The following is a 25,029-nucleotide window of genomic DNA, read 5'->3' as shown; positions in this document are numbered from 1 at the left end:
GCCTGGGTGGCTCAGTTGGTTAAGCGACTGCCTTCGGCTCAGGTCATGATCCTGGAGTCCCGGGATCGAGTCCCGCATCGGGCTCCCTGCTCGGCAGGGAGCCTGCTTCTCCCTCTGACCCTTCCCCCTGTCATGTGCTCTCTGTCTCTCTCATTCTCTCTGTCTCAAATAAATAAATAAAATCTTTAAAAAAAAAAAATATTTTGAAACTATGACAAACTTAGAGAAAAATCACAAGTGAAGTACAAAGAAATTCTTTCACTTTGTAAAGAATTGGAGAGTAGATTGCAGACCTGATGTTTCATCACCACCAAAGACTTTAATATATATTTCCTACAGATAAGAAAGATATTTTTCTGTATAACTACAGTGTAGCCGTAATAAGTGGGAAGTTGATACAGCAGGGGCTGTGGGATGGGGAGGAAAATAGAACAAGATACAATTAAGTAGACTTGACAATTTGATGAGTGCTTATATAAGGTAAAAGAGAAAGACAGTAGCATTGAAAAAAGCATATCAACTACCCTTTTGTAAGTTTGTGGTATATGTGTAAATTGGGAAATGACCCACATTAAAAATGTTTAGTTACAACACCTTGATATTGATGTTCTGTGGGAATATAATTTTAAAATACTGTTTTCTAATAGCGGAAGAAATATTTGACCATGGATTTTGCTACTGTTGTCTACTATTAAGATTTATTGTTAAATAATTGGGATTTTGAGTCAAGTAATAGAATCTATTGAAAAGCTTTAACGGGAGAAGTGAGATATTTTGGAAATCATCCTAGGTTCTGAGGATAATGTCAGTGAGTTAAGGATATTGAAAGAAAACAGCAGGGCAGTCAGATCCTTTCCTTGCCATTAGTGGTTCTCTAAACTTTAATTTCTTCCCCTGCTGTCCACATTGGGCTTTCCTGGACATTGGTCATATAACGTTGCTCCATTTTGTGACCTTCGGTACTTAAAAGGAAAGAAACAAAAAACGTTCTTTGGTAGAAATATCAGATAACTTGCCAGGACCAACTGAAAAAATGGTATTAATGAAAGAAGTAAACCTGAATTTTGAAGCTGTAAAAATTTTGTTTTAGGTATGGTAGGGCATTGCTTATTAAAATAGTCTCAATTTTTATAGAAAGAAAAGTTGATGATGAAGACTTGTTATTTATTTTTAGCAAGCAACTGAAACTAAAATTTTATCTGAAAAACTCCATAGTTCAGTTAAAATAGAACATGAAGGGTAAAGGTCAGGAAGGTTTTGTGAGTTTTTTATGTTAGAAAAATAAATTAATGTCTTTCTCCAGGTTTAAATAAGGAAAAAATATAAGTGTCGTTATTTATTCTTTGTGGGCATACAGGTAGCTCTCCTGTGTTCTTATCGAAATCTTAAACTTCTCTTTAGAATTTAAATGAAATGGCTTCATTACTCCGTCTTAAAAATAATATTCTTTGTTAGAAGAATCAGAAGAGAAGTTACCTGATTTCTTAAAGAGAAGTCACTTGTTCTGTGTTCATTTGCATGACCTGCTCTTTTAACCCTTTGCTCCTCGTCGGCTATTTTCCTACTTCCAGTATTTTATGGTATCCTGGAGAAAAGTATTTTTCCCCGGTAAAAATTGCATCGGATTTTGTTTGTTAATATCGATAGCTAAATAAAGCCATTTCACCACGGTTTTAGTTTGCAGATGAGCTCTTAAAATCAGGTTTTAGGTGTATTTTTAAAAAACTTGACTGCAGGAAGTGGCAGAGCTAGAGTTAATGTGTTACATGGAGGGAAGAACAGTCCATCGGGGGTTAAATTGCAGAGTCTAATGGAATAATAACTGGTAGCACCATCTGCTGGCCTACTTCCGCAGAAGGAGTCAGTATTTTTAACGACATCTCTAATATTCATGCTGATGCATTTTGATGCTTTGTGCATTCATTTCTTTCTGTGCTTTGTTGGAATCTGGCTATCTGCTTACAGCTATTGAGGAAACTCAGCTTTTTAGGAGGGGTTTACAGCCTTTTTCATATCTAAATAGGATGAACAGTGGCTATAAACTTGCCAAGGCAGAAATGTGTTGATAAATCACAATGTGTGTTTGTGGAGGGTTGTGCATCTCTTGGTTGCAGCTTGCTAAATAGGCCATTTAGGAATCTTCTTTCAATGCTTTTTTCTTGAGCACTGCCTGGGGTGGTGAAAAAGCAGAGGGCAAGCCTTTGTCTGACGCCAAAAATGTCTTCAGTGAAGAGGCCAAGAGGAAGGGTAAGTGAAAGCCTGAATGAGTGGGAGGAGGAGGGGTTCTTTGGGCTAAAAGGCTAATGGGATTGAATAACCTTCCTTATTACTGGCTGCTGCGGCGGGAGTCGTACTGCATCGCCATCTTGAGCTTGTTGCTGTTTTCCTCGAGTCTTGGTTATTTGTTATAGCCTGTAGGCCTTAAGGTGGCATTTTAGTGAGCGTTCCAAACCCCCCTTCCTTTCCCAGTGCTCCAGCACTGCTATGAAGCCTTTGATGAGGCAGGTATAGAAAAGATATCCAGTGAAGCACACTGGAATCAGCATGAAAATGTGTGTGGAAATTCCTGGTGGTTTTTTCCTTTGCTATAGTCAGAGGCATGTTTACGGGTAAGAACATAACAAAACTGTGATCTGAGTATATGTGGATGAATGCATGTTTGGAGAAGATTTTTTTTTTTTTTAAATGCTGTTGATCTGCTTCCTGTGATCTTGCTAAAATATTAATAATTTTAACGTAAAACTGTAAAACTTGGGTTTTTTTTTTTTCAGAATTGCTTGAGCAAAATAATTATGATACAGAAAGAAAAAAATTCACATTTAACTCTTTCACGGAAAAACTAAAACTTTCTCTAATTTTAAGTATGGGAATGTCTATTTACTAACTAGCTATGTTGCTGCATAGATTGCACATTAAAAAATGATTTAAATGATTTCAGGTTCTAGTTCTAATTTCTTGTAAAGAGAAGCTTTATATTTCTAAAAATTATAATAAACTAAGGAGTAGTCAATTCTAAATTAAAATTGCTATTTTAAATTTATTGATTTTCAGAGTTCTGGAGTGAGGAGGAAAGAAAAGACTTATTTCAAATGCACAGAGTATTTGTGTGGAAAAACCTTCATTTTATTTTATACCTACACTAATTTCTAGATCAACACACTGTTTTAATTTTAAATTTGTTTGTAGCACTCACATACTGGTTCACATATTTTACTTTAAGCATAATCTTAAATGTTTGTATATTTATGTTAATTGTTTAGATGTACTTTGATACGTTGTGTAAAAAGTATTCTGATTTCTCTAGCCTCCATCTTCCAAGAAGAGTGATGGTTCTGGGACATATACTAAGTTGCAGAATACCCAGGTGAGGATCATGTCTGAGAAGAAGCAGAGAAAAAAAGTGGAATCAGAAAGCAAGCAAGAAAAGGCTAATCGGATAATATCAGAGGCCATAGCAAAAGCAAAGGAACGTGGGGAACGCAATATTCCACGAGTAATGAGTCCTGAAAACTTCCCTAGTGCTTCAGTTGAAGGAAAAGAGGAAAAGAAAGGTAGACGGATGAAATCCAAGCCAAAGGACAAAGAGAGCAAAAAAACAAAAACTTGTTCTAAGTTAAAAGAGAAGACAAAAATTGGGTAAGTTGGTTAAGAATTAAATTTAATTCCTTTGAATTTTTTTGTCAGAGTGCAGTCTGTCTCATCTTTTACTTTTGATTGTATGTATTTACTCCCACTTTGAAGTTTTAAGTTGTTAGATGCTATGTGTACCTTATTTCCTTTTTTGAATGAATTGGGGAATATTCCAAGATTTACTACATTTTACAATTCTGTGAACATAGCTCTTTGTATATTAATATTAGTAAAAGGAATTTAAATTAGGAAAATATGTCATACATAAAACAGAAAAAGGAAAACAAAACCAAACCCATTGCTGTGCCAGTTCCAAATTCACTTTCTTTACAGAAAGTGCATTGAAATCTTCTACAAGATTTCTTTACCTCTTAGTTGTACTTCATTGGGCACCTTATAATTTGGAAATGTGAGATACAGTCCTTTCTCATAAACCCACAACTGTGGACTAAATGGAATGACAAGAAAACTAAGACCATTTAAATCAACGATGAGCAGCTCTAACCTCTTACTGGTCTACTCCCCTCACTGTCTTTCTGATTTACTTTATGTAATAAAGAGGCCAGGTGAGGATTAATGCTCCAAGAGAATTATAAGGCCAAGGAATTGCTCTAGAGGGGTATGTTAATCCTTGGTGTTTTTATATGACTACTCATCTGATATATTTTCAAAAAACAAAATAAAATAAATGTTAATATTTGTATTATATTTAAATTTTTGCATGCAAGGGTAAAAATAGCCGAAGGCCAACAGTTTGGAATTTTTTTGTTACAGGAATATTTGGCCATTTTTGCAGGCTTTTTTCTTTTTTTCCCACACAAAGTACACAGTAAAAAATTTCTTTATTATGAAAATCTTCATTTGCTTAAGAAATAATTGATACATTATATAGATATTTAGAACTAATACAAATTTGTAAAACAAATTAATTCTCAGCATTTTAAATGCAGTCACCAAACTGAATTATATTGTCATGTCCTGATGCCTTTCAATCCAAACCATTAAATAACGTGGGCTCTCTTGCCATAATAGAGCAGTGACTAATGTTTGTGATTTTTACATTTTATTTGCAGACAGCAAAAACGAAATTTGAAAGTTAAATTTCTGCTCCTTTATTTAAAGGTTTTGGCATGAAGGTATCTTATTTTTCCAATATTATGTCTAGTTTTAATTAGGAAATCCCATATTTAATCCTTTAATGTATTAAGAGTTAGTATAATTAAAGTTTTCCAGTTTTAACTTACACAGAGACATAGGTAAAGTGTTGTACTATTTGGAAGGGCATTAAAAAAATAATGCACAAACCAAGAGAAACTGGTAGAGAAACTTCAAAAGTTACAATAAGTTTAAATTTGGGAGGAAATAGGTAGAGGCAAAAGATACCAGAAATGAATCTGTTTCTAGAAAAACAATGTACATAAGGGGAAATTAAGAAATAATCATAATAGAGAGAAACGTGGATTTTTGAAACGTGAATATGGTAGGGAGTAGTAATATATTGCAGTAGAGTGTCTGACTTATTCTGTGATATTTATATTTTTGTTAGAAGTAGGTAGATTATTAATAAATGATCTTAATATTGCACAGTGTTGATCAATTTAGTAATTGTTTTTAGAGAGAGCATTCTTGAGAAAACAGGTGAAAATTGTATTGGAAAGATAAATACATGGCAAGACACTGAGCAGTTGCTAGAGAAAACTTTGTTGAGATTATAAGATCATCCTTTTGATAGAGGAATTTTTAAGTTGCAGCCAAGTAAAGTAAAATGGAAGCTTGCCTTCTATATTGTTATTAAGCGGTTGGAGTAAAACAAGGACCTCTTGGTCATCTTTATCGGACAAAGACAAAGATTGTCATGTTGGAGGAAAAAATGTAGTTGGAAATGAAATTTATATACAACTTGGAGTTCCTATACTAGTCAATTGAAATATTACTGTACTTTCCAGTAAGCTGCTATATTTAAATTTTGAATTTGACAAGTTTTTAATTTCTGTGTCATTTATTTTTTTATTTTTTAAAGATTTTATTTATTTATTTGACAGAGAGAGACACAGCGAGAGAGGGAACACAAGCAAGGGGAGTGGGAGAAGGAGAAGCAGGGTTCCCACTGAGCAGGGAGCCCGATGCGGGGCTTGATCCCAGGACCCTGGGATCATGACCTGAGCTGAAGGCAGACGCTTAACCAACTGAGCCACCCAGGCACCCCTGAAGTCATTTAAATAGTTAAGTTTAGTTGCATAATTTTAATTAACAGCATTTTATGATATATTAAACGTTTTCTTTTGAAAGTTTTATTTTTCTGTTAGTTTGAGAAGAGTTGGGTTATTGCCACCATCAAAAGACAGATACCAGAGAAAGTTGAAGGAAACGTATGCTAGAGTTTAACCACCAGCAGTGAGAAATAGAAATTTTGAGAGTAGCTAAATTTGTAAACAGTAAGTTATGGTTGATGTACAGTCAGAGTTGGTGTTCATTTCACCCACACATGTGATTTGATACAGTCTAGAAAGAAGAAAACTAGTACTGCTTCTGCTTGCCAGTGTGCTTGAAACCTTTTTATCATTTCTGCTACTCTTGTAGATTAATTTTTTAAAAAATACAAGGAAAAAAGGGCCCCTTTCAGAGCACTTGTGTACAGTCTCATTTCATCTTTCCACCTCTGTGAGTTATGTCGGCACACAGTGTGCTAGTTTGCTTAAGTTCTTTGGCTTTGGAGCCAAGAGTATTTGTTCAAATCCCAGTTTTGTCACCTACAAGCAGTGTGACCCTGGACAAATACTTAACCTCCAAGCTTTAATTTCTTCCTGTGTAGAAAGGGGATAATGATAGTACTTGCCTCATGGTGTTATTTTGGGGATGAAATGATTTAATAGCATTTAAAGCATATGGAGCAGTACCCGGAATTTAATAAATGTCCGTCATTATTTTCTGAAAACATAAATAGCATGTAGCTATTTAGGGAAAGGGCTGCGGCCAGGAGCCACACCCCTTTCTTCAAGCCTAAACTTTCACTCATCTGCCTAGGTTCTCTTTCCATTAAGGCTCTGTTCCTAAATAAGACCAGTTAAAAAGTTAGGCTAACAGGGTGCCTGGGTGGCTCAGTTGGTTAAGCGACTGCCTTCGGCTCAGGTCATGATCCTGGAGTCCTGGGATCGAGTCCCACATCAGGCTCCCTGCTCAGCAGGGAGTCTGCTTCTCCCTCTGACCCTCCTCCCTCTCATGCTCTCTGTCTCTCATTCTCTCTCTCTCAAATAGATAAATAAAATCTTTAAAAAAAAAAAAAAAGGCTAACAGTGCTCACTTTGGTAGCACATCTACTTAAAAAAAAAATCAAACAAAAAACAGTTGCTAATTGTTAAGAGGGGTAATAGGTTAACTTATTAATGGCTTTTTTCATATGAGCATGCTTCTGTTTATCAGGTAGCTAGGGTAGGATTTAGGAGAGGTAAATTTTGTTTGAAAGGGTTGACCACGGTTAAGTGGAAGGTGGTGAGTTGAAATGGAAATGGCAGGTATAAAATAGTGAGGTAGGGAAACAGCCTTTTGCTGCTTTAATGTTGGTCCTGATCTTGGCAGTCAGGTTCTAACAAGCTGCCTTTCAACTAGAATAGCAGATATTTCTTTAGTAATAATAGGTACATAATAGATGCTCCATGAATGGAATGGAATGAATTTTGTGGAATGAGTGAATGAGTAGATTAAATATTAAATGTTACCAAATGGTTGGATTTGATTTGTTAAATCAAAAACTGAAATGGCAAGCTAATCCTTCACTGAAACCTCAGGGACATAGCTAATGGTTTAGTATAGTAGAGAGTTAGATTCTCAAATAAATTCATTCTAAGACTTCAAGTAGAATTTTCTTACGGCTCTATGTGTGATTTGATTATATAGTAGAATATCACATGATTTAATTGGAGCATTTTTAAATTTATGGTTTATAACTTTAACATTTAAATTATGTGTCCATGTTGTCAATTAGAATTTACTTCTGTGTGTTACAGATTATTGGACTGGCATAGGTAGAATGATTTTGATACTTAAAAATGTTTTATGGCCCTACAGATTTAATCAGTCCTTCATGATTAAACTTATTTTCTTTTTTGTGTTATTCATAATTATTCTTTCTGTGTGCTAGATATCAAGTGGCTAGAAATAGCTTTTCTCTTGAGTGAAAGCAGAAAACTCTAAATTAGGAAATATTTATCAAATTCAAGTAGAAATTAAGGACGTTGGGATGCCTGGGTGGCTCAGTCGGTTAGGCGTCTGCCTTCCTCTCAGGTCATGATTCCAGGGGCCTGGGATCAAGTTCTGCATCAGGCTCCTTGCTCAGCTGGGAGCCTGCTTCTCCCTCTGCCTGCCGTTCCCCCTGCTTGTGCACGCGCACTCTCTCTCTCTCTCTGATGAATAAATGAATAAAATCTTTAAAAAAAAAAAAAAGAAAGAAATTAAAGATGTTATATTATAAAGAAAAACAATAAAACATAATTAAATTTTGAAATTATATTGTGCCCTTTTTTGCTATAGTTTGAGACCGCAGAAAGGAAGAAGGAAAATAACATTAATTACCTTGCATCATATATATACATATATGTATGTGTATTTTAAATAAAACTAACATGTAAGTTTGTCCATATGTATGTCTGTAGAGATACATTTACATCTAAATAATAAAATATATAAGGAAAAAATGAATTAACAAAATCTGAGGGAAAATATGAATCATCAGAAATTGAGAATTATCATTTCATAGTCCATGTTATTAATAAAGTGACAAATGAGACCCTGTTTGCATGTATTCAAAATAGTAAGCATTTAATATCTGGATAAAATATAAATATATTAATTAATTGTTTCTTGTCATATGACCAAAAAAAAAAACCTGGAAAAAATGTATGATATAAATTTATTATATTTTTAAAATTATTAATCATATGCCATTAGTAGTCTATAGAGGTTCTGTGATTTTTAAATGCCAGGCAGGTAAAATGTTTATTGATTTCACTCCTTAGATCTAAACTTAAACTCAGTGAAAATCTGAAACACATTCATCTGCAGAAAGAATTGATACAGCGTGCATTATTTGTTATGAATTCAATGAAGATTTGCAGTTCCATTTTTAAGAAGTATACCTTTACATAAAATGTATTAGTAAGGTCTGTCATTAGCAATGTGTTGTATGTATTTCATTGAATCTAAGATGGCATTGATTATAAGGCACACCATTATTTTATGTGTAAGAGAGAAAAAAAATATTGCCAGTTAAAACTATGGCATGTGTTTGATTATTAAATGAATCTCGATTTCATAGATGTTAATATATGGGGAAAATATGTATCTTAGAGCCACTGAAGTAAAGTTTTTGATTTAATGCTCCTACTCTGTGAGTATTTTTCAACATAAACACCCTTTTCTCTTTTAAAAAAGAAGTATTTTTTAAGAATAAGAATATGTCGGGTGCCTGGGTGGCTCAGTCGTTAAGGGTCTGCCTTAGGCTCAGGTCGTGATCCCAGGACCCTGGGATCGAGCCCCACATTGGGCTCCCTGCTCCGCGGGGAAGCCTGCTTCTCCCTCTCCTACTCCCCCTGCTTGTGTTCCCTCTCTCGCTATGTCTCTGTCAAATGAATAAATAAAATCTTTAAAAAAAAAAAAAGAATAAGAATATGTCAATATATTGACTATGATTATTAATACTTAGCTAATACTTGTATTGAAACAACTCAGTGATTCAACTTTTTTAAAAAATCCTATCCATCCTTAAACAGGAAGTAATTTATAGTCCAAGTTACCAAGAACATACAAGACAATGTTACTTTCACAAACTGCAGGATTAACTAAAATAAAGAACACTTTTTTAAAACTTGCTTTTCCGGGGCGCCTGGGTGGCTCAGTCATTAAGCGACTGCCTTCAGCTCGGGTCATGATGGGATCGAACCCCGCATCGGTCTCCCTGCTTGGCGGGGGGCCTTCTTCTCCCTCTCCCACTCCCCCTGCTTGTGTGTTCTCTCACTGTGTCTCTCTCTCTGTCAAATAAATAAATAAAATCTTTAAAAAAAAAATAAAATAAAACTTGCTTTTCCCAGAGGAGTTTAAGCTGGAGTCTTGAGTTGACCTTAAAATGGAGAAATTTCACCAGGTTAAAAGTTTTTCTTTTTTTAAGAAAAAGTTTCTATTTTATGACTTTAAAAATAGCTGCAGTGCCTTTCACTTGGCTTACAAAGAAAAACATTATAATGTGAAATAGTATTTTTGCTTGTTTCCTTCACTTATGATGAATTGGATGCATTAATTACAGCAAATGGACTAATTGGGCAAGAGTCATTGTTTGTCCAATTATTGCAGTGAGAGAATCAACAGGGGGCAATTACAGATTGACATTGTGTAGAATGCAGCTTGTTACTCAACCTCTACTAATAAACATGTGGGTAGGATTCAGATGAGTGCATAAATTACATCTGAAAATCAAATATAGATGTCAAGTATAAACACTGAGGTTTTCTAGTGCAAATGAAATAATATTTCAAATTTATACTTAGTTTGAAATTGCCCTTTGCTGTCTGAAACAAGCTATGTTTTGATATTTAGTTCTTTTACTTGTTGCTGCAATTTGCTAACATTGATAACAGATCCCTTTAATGTTTTAAAAACAAAACTTGCAAAAAGCCCTTATTATTCATGTATTCTGTATTTTGCACTTTACTTTGGTGTTATTTCTAAGAACAGCAAACTGTCAGTTTATTTGAAGAATGTATCTATAATGGAAGGCAGCTATGCTCACCACTATACCACCAACGCGAAGAATGTATCTATAACGAACTTTTAGTTTCATTTATAATGATATTATATTTTAGAATTCATATAGTAAACTCTTTGTGATCTGTGTTGGAAGAATGGAATGCTCTTTGGAAATTGGGTATTTTACTTAACTGATTTCATTTTATTTTTTCTACTTTCGGATCATCTGATTTCTCTCACATAATATTTATGGCAAACGCTTGTCATTTATACAGGTAGTAGAGATTTCTGGTTGTTAGAAAATCAGATAAACTTTAACCTTAATAATTTACTAAAAGATAATAATAGTTTCATATTTCTCTGTATCCATTAAACTATATATATTTATTGACATTAAGTACTGATTAGTTGAAATATAGTGTCATTTTATTTTAAAATCAGTAAGATGTTGGGAATAGTAGACTAGGAATAAAGAGACCTTTATTGTCTTTTACTAAACTTGTGACTCAGGCTTTTATTTCACCTTTTGGAGCTAAAGCTTCCCTATTAGTATATTGGGACTAGCACCTTATCTATCTCAGAGTTTTTCTCAGGATCAACTGAGATATCGTAAGCAAAAGCACTTTGGTGTGTTTTAAGTGCTCTATAAATATAAAATCATTTTATTATCCTGAATATTTGTTTGAGTTTTCTATGATAATAACTCTGAACCAGTGGTTCCCAAACCTGGTGGAACGTCAGAATCTTTTAGGGAATTTTTTAAAAGTCTGATTGGAGTCCCACTTAACTAGATCAGAAGCCTGGGGTTAGGACCTACAAATCTGTATTTTTTTTTTTTTTTTTTTTTTTTTTACTTTTTACTTTGAACTAATCTCAGACTTGCAAAAATAGGTCAGAGTTCCTTTAGACTCTTCACCTAGCTTCCTCAAGTGTTAACATCTTATATAACCAAAGCACGATTATCAAACCCAGAAAAGAACACTAACTAGTACAATTCTATTAACTTAGAAACCTCATACAAATTTTGTTAGTAGTTCCATTTTTTTGGCCAGGATCCTACATTCCATTGTGTTGTCATCTCTCCTTACACTCCTCCAATTTGGGATAATTCCTTAGTCTCTGTCTTTTGTAATGTTTTCCGTTTTGAAGCATACTGGCCAGTGATTTTGTAGAATGTCTCTCAGTTTGGGTTTTTCTGATATTTTCCGATTAGGAATCCTTATTTTTAACAGACAGCCTTCTAATGAAGCCTACCTCTCACACATTTAGGAATCACTCATCAATACCAACCTAATCTTTGTTCCCCTTTGTAGTTTCACCCATGTGCCATTTTAGAACTTTACAATAAACCAGTATGACTTCATTGTTTCCAAGAATCAGTGTTCTGCGTAAGTAACCCTAGTTTTTAAATCTTAAAATATGTCTGTATTTTACTGAGAAATATGTCAGTCGAGCATGACTTAATGTTTTAGAATCACCTTTTTCCTACCATGGAAATGTACCGTTTTTTAACAGAAAGGGCATGTGTAAGTATTTTGGACTTTGTAAGGTTTAATAGCAAACTACCGTATATGAAATATCTCTTACAAAGTTAGGATTTAAAAGAGATTTTTGCGTAGGTTAAGAATGGTTAATTTAAAAAGATTTTTGCATAGGTTAAGAATGGTTAATGAGTTTATGAAATAATGCTCTTCCCGGCCTATGGAACAACCTTTGAAGAAAATATAGAATATATGGAAAACACAATTTAAAAGGTCCTTTTTTGTTTTGAAGAAAATTTTCAAATAATTAATATAATGAAGGTTTATCCTAAGGTATTACGGGCAATGTTTTTACTAGGACTTACCCTCCTCCACTAAAAAGGATAGGTATCTGAGATTGATAGGGCAGCACTTACTAGTATTTCTTTTCTAGAGATTCAAGCAATATTTATAAAAATGTTTGAGGAAATGGCAGAGTGAATCCAATATATATTTCTACTACCTAATTTTACTTAGAGTTATCCCTGATCTTGCCACTGAAGACCAGCTGGACAAGTGCGTTAGGCTGTATTGTGTAATCACAAGGAACATCATGCTTATCCTTAGGAGGAGGTTTTTACTGGAAGAGGGGACTGCTGGAAAACTAATAATGTCTTGTTTCTTGATCTAGAAGCTGGTTACACATTTATGTTCATTTGAGAAAATTCATGAAGCTGTTCTCTTTTGATGTGTGTACTTTTCTGAACTTATATAATATTTTCACATTAGGAGACTGTTAGGTTTAGGGAAAGTGAGGGGTTGCATTTGGGAACATTTTGAGAGCGTCAGTTTAAGCTCTGGAGTGAGGCATACTTAATTTTTATTTCTAGTCTTACTGTCAGTTTGACTTTGAGCAAGGCATTTAACTTCCCTAAGCCTCCATTTCCTCCTCTTATAAAATGCTAGTATTCACTTCTCGGAATTGTATGAACATCAAATGAGAGAATGCATGTTAAAGTCAGCAGAGACTGCTTCCATAAACACTGGGTAAATGGAAGCTTTGAAAATGTAAAGGAGTTCCAAGAGTTCAGATAACAGTGGGTTGTGGACTGAAAATGAAATAGTCTGTGTAGACGGATGAGGAGGAGGAAAAACAAGATCATGTGGTATCTAATAGTAGATAGGACCTCAAGGGAGAGTTTTATGTTAGCAGGGAAACCAGACTAAGGAAAAGGGACCAGAAGAGGGAAGAAATGACCAGTGAAAGTGGTGAGAGGGAATGAAGCATAAACATGGTTGGTTCCTTAATGTTGTTCCAGAATATCTTTTTGTACTCTCTCTGATTTCCTGGTTCCAACATGAGCTGTGTTTGTACTTTTATTTGCTTGTCCGAAGAGTGCAGGTGAGACACCCAGTAAAAATTATCCTTCTCCTGTGGAAGGTGGTAATCATGCCATACAAGAATAATCTGGGAGTAACTCTTTCTAGAAGTTTCTTGCCTAATCATCCAGTCAGTGGCCATGTCAATTGATTTTGCCTCCATAATAAAGTTGTCCTCTTCTTCACCTCTTCATCCACACAGCGTGGCCCTGTGTTGCTCTCTTCATGCCTCACTTGAGTTGTCATTTGCCTGATTGCTGGTTTCCCTGCCTTGCGTTTCTCTTCTTCTAGTTGCATCGCTTTCTTGTTTGAAATTCTTCCCCCACCAATTTTATTGAGATACAATTGACATATAACATTGTATTCATTTAAGATGTACAATAATTTGACATATGTACCTATTGCAAAACTGTTGCCACAAAAGTCTAGTTAATACCCATCACCTCACTAGTTGCAAATTTTTTTTTTCGTGATGAGAACTTTGAAGATTCACTCTCTTAGCAACCTTCAAATATACAGTGCGGTATTGTTAACTGTGATCACCATGCTGTATTTTAAATCCGTAGAACTTATTTGTGTAAAATTCTCATCTTCCAAATGCTTTATTTTTTTTTCATGTATTCAGAATATCTCCGAGCCATTTGTTGTCAGTGGTGAACAAGACAGATTCTGTTTCAATTCCTGCCCTGCGGAGCTTAAAAGCTGGCCTTAAGCTAAAATGTTGATTCCTTACATGTCATACAGGATCTTCTGTGATCTTCACCCTATCTAGATGACCATCCCTCTGCTTCCTCCTCCTGCTTTGTGGATCTCTGACATGCTCTTGTCACTATGCATTTCTCTCATTCTTCTGTAATATCCCCCCTACCTGGAATGCACGCTCTGTCTTCTTTCACTACCAGTTGAACTCCCTTTTATCATTCATTTCCTATCTCAAACTTTACCTTTTCTGTAAAGGTACTCCTTTACAGTAGACAGAAGCACTTCTTTTGTGTTCACATTACATCCGCTACTAACTTCTTCTGAGTTTGAACCGTGTTCATATTTTAACAATGATACTTTAATGTTAGGGACTGTGTCAAATCCTAGAACCTAGGAGTACCTGGCATATAATAATTAGAGGTTAGTTCAGAAATTACTGTGTCAGGACTTCGCTAAGAACTCATTTGCATTATCCCACTTAATTCTCAACAACAGCAGAGGTAGCTATTATAGGATCCCTATTTTCCTGGCAGGGAAACTAAGGCTAAAAGAGATCAAATAATTTGCCAGGTGTCTTACAGATAAGCAAATGGTAGAATCAGGTTTAAAATCTTTAATGCTTTGATTTCAAAGTGTGTGCTCTTAACCTCCAAGTTCTCCCACATTAATAAATAATTGTTGAAGAAAGTTCTATCTTTCTGATACATCATACTTAAAAATATTTGGGGAAATTTTCTGTTTGGAATATGGATATCTAAAATAGAATTTCCCTGATTAGCAATTAGCATGGTTTATGATTAGTATGATACTTCAAAATCATGCCCTCTCATCTGTTGAACCAGAATAAGGAAATGGGGGAGCTCTGTACTTTCTACCTCTGATCAGGAAAAAAACTGAGAACACATTTTCATTTTAAACATTTGTATTTGATGTGTGTATATAAATATTAATATATATATACACACACACATATATATATGAGAGAGACAGGCAAACTGTGGAAATATAAAAAGTTTTTAACTCTTTAGGAACATATACTGCAGCTAAGATAAGCCTTAGCATAAATGAAATAATTAAAGGACAATCCATTGTTGAAGTGTTTTCAGTAAGGGAGAAATTAGGGTAAAAAGTAGTAGAGGCTTCTAGGGAATAGGTGGGATAGAAGGACATTAAGTAGAATTTGAACTTAGTAAGAGGTAGAAGGGTGAGAAACCCTCATTCCAAATCTACAAGACAATAAATGAATTATTTTAATTACTAAATACAGTTATATCACCTGACATTTTTTCCCATGAAAAATATTTTTGAGCCTGAGAAACAAGTGATAGAACTTGACTGCTTTTCTGTGCTTAAAAGTATGTTAACTGTAATACTGGTTTGTATTTTGTTCCATTAGAATGCAGTTTTTGTCTCAAAAATGTCATTATGGATTTCATGATAATTATCCTCTTTGGTTGAACATTCATGTGATATGAAATGGAAGAATGTTTATCATGGCAATCTTAATATGACCACAAATGGAAAAAGGCAGAGTTCACACTGTTTACTCTTTTCCTCTTGAAACAGCAAACTCATTATTACATTGGGTAAGAAACAAAAAAGAAAGAATGAGTCTTCAGATGAGCTATCTGATACAGAGCAGATGCCACAACATACATGCAAAGAGGAAGACTCTCAAGTGAGTATTACATTTTTTTCTGAGAAATGAAGCACTGATAGAATTATCTAGGTAGCCTAAACCTGCTTTATGGTTATTTATACCCTAGTTTAGTAATAAAACTACATTTTATTATATGGTAGAACTTGAAGACAGCATTATGACAATATGCTTCTAATAGTATTACCATAGAATGTTGGACCTGGGAGGAAACTTACATATCCTCTCTAAACCCCTCATTTTTCAGATAGTGAAACCAAATCCCAGAGAGGTTAGTAACAGTCCAAAGTCCCTGATGGCTTTTAGCATGGAGAAATAGCTAGTGATATTATCCTGTACTTATATAGTGCTTTGAATTGAACTTAATGATGGAGATCCTAAGTTTTAGAATCACATACAGTGATAGAGCAAATGGATTGAATCATTAGTAGAGATAATTCCTTTGGTCTGCTTCTGTCAAAGAAAAGATAACCAATTATATTTAAAATCCCCTAATGTAGACAAGCATACTGTGCATTTTGCCTTTTTTTTAATAGGTGGATATTCAAAATAACCTTGTGAAGTTAAAAAAAAAAAAATATATATATATATATATAGGGAAGGTCATAATAATTCAGGCCACCCTCTGCTCTCTAATAATTAAAGTACAACTCTAGGCCGTTATGGGTGGTGGCAGTTGTTGAATTATGGGGCCAGAAAGCCCCTGAATGGCCTTTCTTCTTCCTTATGCAGCTTCTTATCCAATGGGAGAGTAGTGGCTCAAGGCTCCTGGGCTGCTGCAAGAGTTGAGGTAAGGGCAGTGACTGAGCTCCTAATATTATATGGCCTGGCTTTTTCTTCACATGTTACCCTTCACTCAGGCAGACTTACAGTTACCTTATTCACCATGAGAAAATTCAGTTTAATTTTTACTAGCATAAGGCTGGCCATTTTTCCATCTTGTAATTACCAAACAATGAAATGGTAGAATAGGTTAACATGCACATTTCTTCCATACTTTTCCTTGTAGTATTAGGTTGCTTTGATAGGCATGTTGCTTTAACACTAAAATATAGGTGAAGAAGAAAAGAAATACTTTCTAGTAAACGATTATAAATCTGTTTTACTGATACATTTAAATGTACCATATCAATGATGGAGAGGTCCATGTAGCTTTCAACCACCAGGGACTATCAAGATTTGAAGGCTGAAAAAATAACTTTCAGGCTTGGAGTCAGGTGGAAATCTAAAAATCTGAATGTGATATTTAATTTTTTACCTTTAATCTTAATACACAGTACTTCAGTAGTCTGTATTTGCAGACTTCATTAAAAAAAACAAACACAGCACATTATATTAGGATTATTATAGGAAACAACATGTTATAACAAAATATTAGTCATTTATGAGTGTATTTCTGACGGCTTATGTGAAGTGTTGTGGACTGATCCGTTGAAGCCTCTAAGACAGAAGAAAAAAAGCTGGAAAGAAATTCGAAGAAAGAATTTGTCACTATTTTAAATTGTGCTTTGAAAACATTAAGAGAAAGAAAGCCAGAAAAAAGCACATTAGCCAAAAATGGGTACACCAAATTAGTTTTTATATTTTTAAAGTAGTAGTGATATTACATGACAGAGAAAGATAATTTGATGAGAGTGGCACCTCATTTGGCTCTGCCTGATGTGTAACTGGGTACTCTAGTAGAATATAATTTATTCCACTGTAATGATTCCAGCTATAATCTTATAATATCTATAATAATCTTATAATATTCCAGCTATAATCATATAACTCGGACTTTTTAATTAATCTTTTAGACTGATAAAGTCTTCATGAGGGTGCAGTTTACAAATTTATTGCTCTCATTTTATCTTGTGAAGAATCAACTCAATTTGCACTTTTGAGAGTTCAAAGGATTCTTTCAGGCCACTCATTTACAATTTACTAAAGACCTAAGTGAGGCATTTCAAAGAGCTAATAGATGCCTAAATGACCAGAAAGGAAACTTAAATGCTGAAAACATCAAACAGAATCTTCTAAAAGTATACTGAATTATTCTTAAACTTCATTATTTAGAAGATTTGTGCCCAGGGGCGCTTGGGTGGCTCGGTCATTAAGCGTCTGCCTTCGGCTCAGGTCATAATCCCAGGGTCCTGGGATCGAACCCCCGCATCAGACTCCCTGCTCTGCAGGAAGCCTGCTTCTCCCTCTCCTACTCCCCCTGCTTGTGTTCCCTCTCTCGCTGTGTCTCTCTCTGTCAAATAAATAAATAAAATCTTTAAAAAAAAAAAAAGATTTGTGCCCAGTGAGACATAACATTGGTAATACATGTTATTGTTAGAATAATAAATGTCACTGTTGGTTTATTAATTTAAACTATTCTTGAATATTCAGAGCCATATGATGCCTGTTGTAGAACTCTAAATATTCCTTTAGCCTTGTATTAGACTAGAGATCCATAGACTTTTTCTCTCAAGTAATAATAAATATTACATATTTTTTTCAAAATAGGATGTGGGAAAATTTGATTTTCTACAAGTCCTTTTATTATAACTCTTATATGCCACCTTCCCGGTCTCCCATATTAACAGAAGTGTTACTTTGAGTTTTGAAAATGTAAATGTCTTCATGGCCAAGAGGTGATGAGACCCATCCTAATTGAGCCATGAAGTTATCAACTCTATTTGGCTGAGCTAACTTACCATATTAGTGCCTTTCTTTCTCTCAATATTCCACAACTCAAGAGAAAGAGGCAAAGGCACACTAAAGGCCATTGCGACTTTTTGGATGCCGAGTACAGTTTCCCCCCAGCCTGCTGCACTGATGGAGCCATATTTGTCATGGAAATAGGAAAGGCCTGCCAAATTGAGGGTACTGGCAGAAACCAAAAGGAGAATACATGGGTTATTTTCAGGTCACATTATGGGGGAATGTCAGGGGAGTTACTAAATATATAAAAGAAAATGGCATAGAGAAAGGAAGAAGGGGTTGATTTACCAAATATTGAGCAATAGAAAAGTTGGCTAAGATTCCTCCACCCATGAGATTTTAAAGAGGTGGAAAAAAGCAAACCTAAGTCCTCTGAAGTTGTCAAGCCAACGTGAGATTTTGATTTTATAGTGGGGAACATCAAATATTAGATCTTTAGGGTGGTAAGTAAAGCCGTGTGTATTTGATACCTGATTTAAAATCACTTAGTTTATTTTAAAATTATGGTACTACATGTAATACTTTTCAAAAGGCTTACTTCTGGTTTTAATAGTGATGTTCTTTATTTTTAAGGGAAGCTAGTAAAGTTAGTAAAACACTAGTTCTTCTTTCATACACATTTAATTATTTGGTAGATTTACTTGATTATTTTGTGTATCTCTTTTAAAACATTTTATATTCTTTTGTTTTATTCTGTTTTAAACACAAGTTCATGGATTTTGTGGTAAATATTGTTTGATTTATTCTTTTAGTTTTATGTCCCCGATTAATTATTTAACCAGTATTCATCTGATGCACTTTTTAGGTTTGGGGCAGAAACTGAAAGTATTAACAGTTTAAAATATGTGTTGCCCAAAGAGTTAAATAGCTAAATAAAACATGTTTTACTCATCTGAACAATAGTTTCTAAAGAGAAGTAATAAAACAATAAACGTATTACTAATAAAATAGGTTTTGCCCAAGCTGTGAAATAGTTAAATAAAATAAATCTTTTTATTCCTAACAATTTCTAAAGAAAAGCAATAAAGGTATTACTAATCTTTGTTATTTGAAGCCTTAGGAAGTAAAACAAGATTCTAAGCCTGTGAGAAAGGGCAAGTTACAATCTTCCTTTAATTAAAAGGAAAAATGAGAAAAGATGAGTGTCGAATACAATTTCAGAAATGTAATGTACAAAATCGCCACACTAAAAGTAATTATTTTAAAAATCTTTCCTTTAAAATCTATCATATAAATATGATCCTTATGGTTCATTGCAGAAAAGAAGATCAAATCGTCAAATTAAAAGAAAAAAATATGCAGAAGATGCAGAAGGGAAACAATCTGAAGAAGAGGTTAAAGGTTCTATGAAAATAAAAAAGAATTCAGCTCCTTTACCTGGTGAACAGCCTTTACAATTATTTGTGGTAAGACAGATTTGGAATTATGACTATAAATCATTTGAAACCAACATATTTTCTTTAAAATACTTTTATTATCTTTCCTCCTAAAACTTACTCCAACTTTTCCTCCTGGATTCCCTATTGTAGTTAATAGAACCATTAATTATTCAGATCAGAAACCTAGGAATTCATCCTCTCTGTTTTCTTCCTTTGCTTCTTCATCCGGTTTATCACCATGTTTTTCACACCCTAAATAGATATTTCTGAAACTCCTCCAGATTCTATACTTTCTGCAGAATATTTCTAAATTACAGGCCTGATCATAGTACTTTATACTTAAAGCTCCTCTTATAGCTTCCTAAGTCTCACAAAAAATAATGATGCCTTCTTAGCACATCATATAAAGCCCTTTGTATGAATTTTTTGGGGGCTTATCTCCAGCCACTGCTTTACAAGCACTGAATCCTCTGACCTTCTGAACATAGGTGCACTCTCTGTCTTTGATTATGCATTTTCCTCTTTTAATCTTCCTTATTTGGATTGTGAACCAACCACTCATCTGCCAGCTGAGTGATCTGACACCTTGGGCAAGTACTTAGTTCTCTGTGCCTGAGCTTCCTAATCTGTACAGTGGAGAGATGACAATGGCGTAGTGTAGTTGCAAGGATTAAATTAGTTAATGTATGTAAAGTCCTGACAATAATGCTGAGCCCATTAAGAAGCACAGTATGTTTACCATGATGATGATGATGCAGATGATGACAAGGACAATAACAGCAATGATTTCTTTTTCCATTTTTATATTCCTAACATTTAACACAGTGCCTGACACATGTGCTAAATAAACTGAATTTTAGTGTGTTCATAAACATACAAAGTGGCAACTAAAGGAATTTTTAGAATGTGACATTGTATCTTCTTTCCTCCATCCCATAGGAGAATCCAAGTGAAGAAGATGCTGCAATTGTAGACAAAATACTATCTTCTAGAACTGTAAAAAAGGAGGTAAGTAATTGCACATTACATTTTACCCTTTATAGTCCATGGCCTGATTATTAAAGTCATAAGTATTGATTTTATTTTCTTAGGTATCACCTGGAGTGATGATTGATACAGAAGAATTTTTTGTAAAATACAAGAATTAGTAAGTATCTAAGTTAGAAAATGCTGATTTATATATAAATTAATATATTTAAAAATATTAAGTTAAATTATTTTTTTATTTTACCTGAATTTTAAAATGTTTTATTAGTTCAAAACTTTTTGTGGTAAAATTTAAGTGAATTTTTTTCAGGAAATGTTAATTATTAACATCAAAATGCAGGAATCTTTATAAAATATTCTTTTACAAATTATAGACATTACTTATTATATTGTTGAACTTTTCATATTATTCAAGTTTTTTCTATACTTAGGTGAAAAAGTGTTTTAAATAAAATTACATTGGTTTCAAAACAAGTTAGCTTTCTGATCATGACAAAACTGTTAAATGAGGAAATAAATGATAAATCACGTCTCATTACCTTTATGACTTGGTTTATCATTCTCTTTCTATGTGGCAAATGGCACACCTTTATACTACAGTCTTCTTAGGATATAGTGACCACAGTGGCTTTAGAAATTGTATGGAGTCTGTTGCCATTAAATGAAATGATGAGCTATCTATTCGTAAAGTTGAATATTCTGTATTGGATGCTGTGAATAAAAATAAATCTTAAAAAACCAAAACATGTTTTTCTATGTCATTCTAATATATTGCTTTTATAAAAATTTTAGCTCCTATCTTCACTGTGAGTGGGCCACAGAACAGCAGCTTTTGAAAGATAAAAGGATCCAGCAGAAAATCAAACGATTCAAATTGAGACAAGCACAAAGAGCACATTTTTTTGCAGATGTAAGAAAAAGAAATAAATGAAACTATTATGTGTTGAACTCTGAATACATGCAGTATTTATCAAATTTTAAATATTATTCATTTTAATTCTTAGGCTTCCAAGTTTGATATTTGAACACAAATGCGTCTACATGTAGTAATTTTCTCTCACCAAATTTAGCTTGGAAACTAGCTGAAACAGGAACACTGATAATTCGGAGTGGTAGATAACTCTTGTATTTTTAAATTAGCATGAAATACATGCTAATTCAACTTAGAGTTGAATATGAGTGGGTTAATATCTCAGAGAATTGTATCAGCAAAGTTATACAAGTAATGGAAATGGTAATGTAGCAAATAAATGGAAACTTAAGATTTTTCAGTACGTGAAATACATTGCATATTTTCTATGCCAGGTTTGTGTATGTATGAACAAACCATCTTAGGCATAATTCATTTTAAAGGCCTCACCAATTAGTTGATGTCCTTTTCTACTCTAAATTTTTTTCTTTTTCCTTTTAATAGGCTTGTTTTAGAGCATTTTTAGATTTATCTAAATTTTTTTAACTTTCTAATTTGAAGATTTTTTAGAGTTTTTATTTTGAAAAATTTAAGTTGCAAAAATAGTACAATGAATTCCTACATATATATATTATTGAAGTATAGTTGACACACAGTGTTACATTAGTTTCAGGTGTACAACATAGTGATTCCACTAGTCTGTATATTATACTGTGCTCAGCACAAGTGTAACTTCCATCTGTCACCGTACAGCACTATTACAATACCACTGACTATATTCCCTATGCTATATGTTTTATTTTCCTACATACATTTTAATAAGATTCCCTAAATGTTCATATTTTACCATGTTGGCTTTGTCACTCACATTCATTCTCCCTCTGCCTCTGTCCTCCTCTCTCTCTTTCCCTGCCTCTCTCCCATGCACATACATTTCTTTTCTAAACCATTTGAATGTAAATTGCAAATACTTCAGTATTTAATTTTTTTAATTATGTTATAAAATAATAGTATAATTAACATTTATGTAGTATTAGCTCATCTACAGACCGACCTTACTCATATTTCACTAATTGTTCCACTATTTTTATAGCAGAAAAAGGTGTTTCTGTGTTTATTGTGGTCCAGAATCCAATCTAGCATCATATGTTGAATTTAGTTGTCATTGTCTCTGTTAGTCTTTCTTTGTTTTTCATTACTTGGACATTTTTTTAAGAGTATAAGTGGTTTATTTTGTAGAATGTCCCTAAATTTGGGGTTGTCTCATGTTGCCTCAGTATTCAAGTCATGCATTATTTTTTTTTAAGTCATGTGTTTTTGTTTTTTGTTTGTTTTTTTTTAAAGATTTTATTTTTATTTATTTCAGAGAGAGAGAATGAGAGACAGAGAGCATGAGAGGGAGGAGGGTCAGAGGGAGAAGCAGACTCCCTGCCGAGCAGGGAGCCCGATGCGGGACTGGATCCCGGGACTCCAGGATCATGACCTGAGCCGAAGGCAGTCGCTTAACCAACTGAGCCACCCAGGCGCCCCTGAGTCATGTGTTTTTTAAAAGAACATCACTGTATTGTACATACAAAACTAATATAACACTGAATGTTAACTACCCTGGAATTAAACTTTAAAAATAAAAGACCACCACAGAAATGATGCTGTACCCTTCTCACTGAAGGAGGAGGAGCGTTCATACCTATTTGCCCCATTACTGGTGGTGTTAGCTTTAATCACTAGATTATGGTAGTATCTGGCAGATTTTTTCACCATGAAGTTACTGTTACTTCCTTTGTAATTATAAAATCTCCTTCAAAAATTTGATGATTCTGATGACCTACTCAGTTTATGGATGCTGGGAGGTCAAAAATTTTTCACATCCTCACTCTAATATAGAAGTTTCTAATGAGCTGAAGATTTTAGAAGTACTTAATTAATAATCTTTTAATTTTTCATAAAGACTAATTTTTCTCACTTGACTCAAGTACAACATAAATTGGAGCTATGCAGATTGTCTTAAAGTACCTCATTACCATTCTCATACCTCATTTATCTTCCCCATCTAATAAGTCATCAATTCTTACAGATTCTGCCTTCAACTGCAACTCAAATTGGTTCCCCTTTCCTCTTTCTGTTGGGCAGTGCTCTTTGTTATCAAGAGATCCTGAGATGATACTCTCGTTCGGGAAGGATTTGAGACAGTGAAGAGAACTAAAGACAGAACCGTGAAGCATTACAGTATTTAGAGGTTAAGCAGAGGAGGAGAGGCAGCAGAGATAGCAGAGAAGGGCTATTGAAAGTGAGGCGTTCAGGAATGAATAGGAAGCAGCCAGGCAGACAAGAGAAGGAACAGTAGTCTGTTCAGAAGAGAGAAGGAGTATAAAAACATGGAGGTGTGCCATAACATGGAGTTTGAAAAGCCTGTGTTTTGTACTTTGGAAGCATGAAATCTGGGGTGCAGCTGTGCCAAGTGATAGGAGATGAGGCTGGAGGACAAGGTAGGATCTTACTTATTCCACAAAAACCAGTGTGGGCCTGATCTCCAAACAAGGGAGGGTCAGTGAAGGATTTGAAGCAAGGGAGCAATAGGTAAGATTTATATTTGAGAAACATCACTCTAGGGTCAATGTGAAAATGGACTAAAGGGAGGCAGGAAGGTAGTCGAAGACTAGTTAGGAGGTTGTTTAAGGTCCAAGTAAGAAGTGATGAAGCAGTGGGGCTCCTGGGTGGCTCAGTCGTTAAGCGTCTGCCTTCGGCTCAGGTCATGACCCCAGGGTCCTGGGATCGAGCCCCGCATCGGGCTCCCTGCTCTGCGGGAAGCCTGCTTCTCCCTCTCCCACTCCCCCTGCTGTGTTCCTGCTCTCACTATCTCTCTCTCTGTCAAATAAATAAATAAAATCTTTAAAAAAAAGAAAAAAGAAGTGATGAAGCAGTGAGAAAGAGGAAGGGGGAACCAATTTGAGTTGCAGTTGAAGGCAGAATCTGTAAGAATTGATGACTTATTAGATGGGGAAGATAAAGAAAAAAGAGAAGGAATCTGAGCTGACTTCTCCATTTCTGACTTGGGTAACTGGGAGTAAAGTGTGGAAGGGGTGCTATGTTACCATAAACCCAGTAGGAAACTATAGGAAAGAAGCACAGGTTGAAGAGTAAATGAGTCTAGTTTGAGGTAGCTCAGATAGAGTTTGCATCCATTGAAGTAACTGGGTCCTGAGCACAAGAATCATCAGTAGATAAAGAATGTTTGATAGAGGGGCTCCTGGGTGCCTCAGTCTGTTAAGTGTCTGCCTTTGGCTAGGTCGTGATCCTAGAACTCTGGGATCGAGCCCCGCATTGGGCTCCCCGCTCAGCGGGGAGTCGGCTTTTCCCTTTCCCTCTGCCCCTCACCCTGCTTGTGCTCTCTCTCTCTTTCAAATAAATAAATACAATTTTTAAAAAAAGAGGGCGCCTGGGTGGCTCAGTTGGTTAAGCGACTGCCTTCGGCTCAGGTCATGATCCTGGAGTCCCGGGATC

At 34.7% G+C, this 25,029-nt stretch overlaps 1 protein-coding gene across 1 annotated transcript in view; it reads left to right on the top strand.

Moving 5' to 3' along the window:
* CHD9 (chromodomain helicase DNA binding protein 9) overlaps positions 1-25,029 on the top strand; it is a 137,542-nt gene that overhangs the window by 33,824 nt on the left and 78,689 nt on the right. The window contains exons 2-7 of the mRNA XM_081807887.1: positions 3,305-3,636; positions 15,474-15,585; positions 19,512-19,658; positions 20,571-20,639; positions 20,723-20,778; positions 21,411-21,528. Of these exons, the coding sequence (XP_081664013.1) occupies positions 3,305-3,636; positions 15,474-15,585; positions 19,512-19,658; positions 20,571-20,639; positions 20,723-20,778; positions 21,411-21,528 (834 nt within the window). The remainder of the gene's footprint in view (positions 1-3,304; positions 3,637-15,473; positions 15,586-19,511; positions 19,659-20,570; positions 20,640-20,722; positions 20,779-21,410; positions 21,529-25,029) is intronic.

The sequence above is a fragment of the Leptonychotes weddellii genome, chromosome 16 (assembly GCF_054177405.1).
Source record: "Leptonychotes weddellii isolate Sample4059 chromosome 16, ASM5417740v2, whole genome shotgun sequence".
NCBI lineage: Eukaryota > Metazoa > Chordata > Mammalia > Carnivora > Phocidae > Leptonychotes > Leptonychotes weddellii.
Note: the sequence above shows the minus strand (reverse complement) of the source record. Positions and strands in the feature narration are given on the sequence as shown.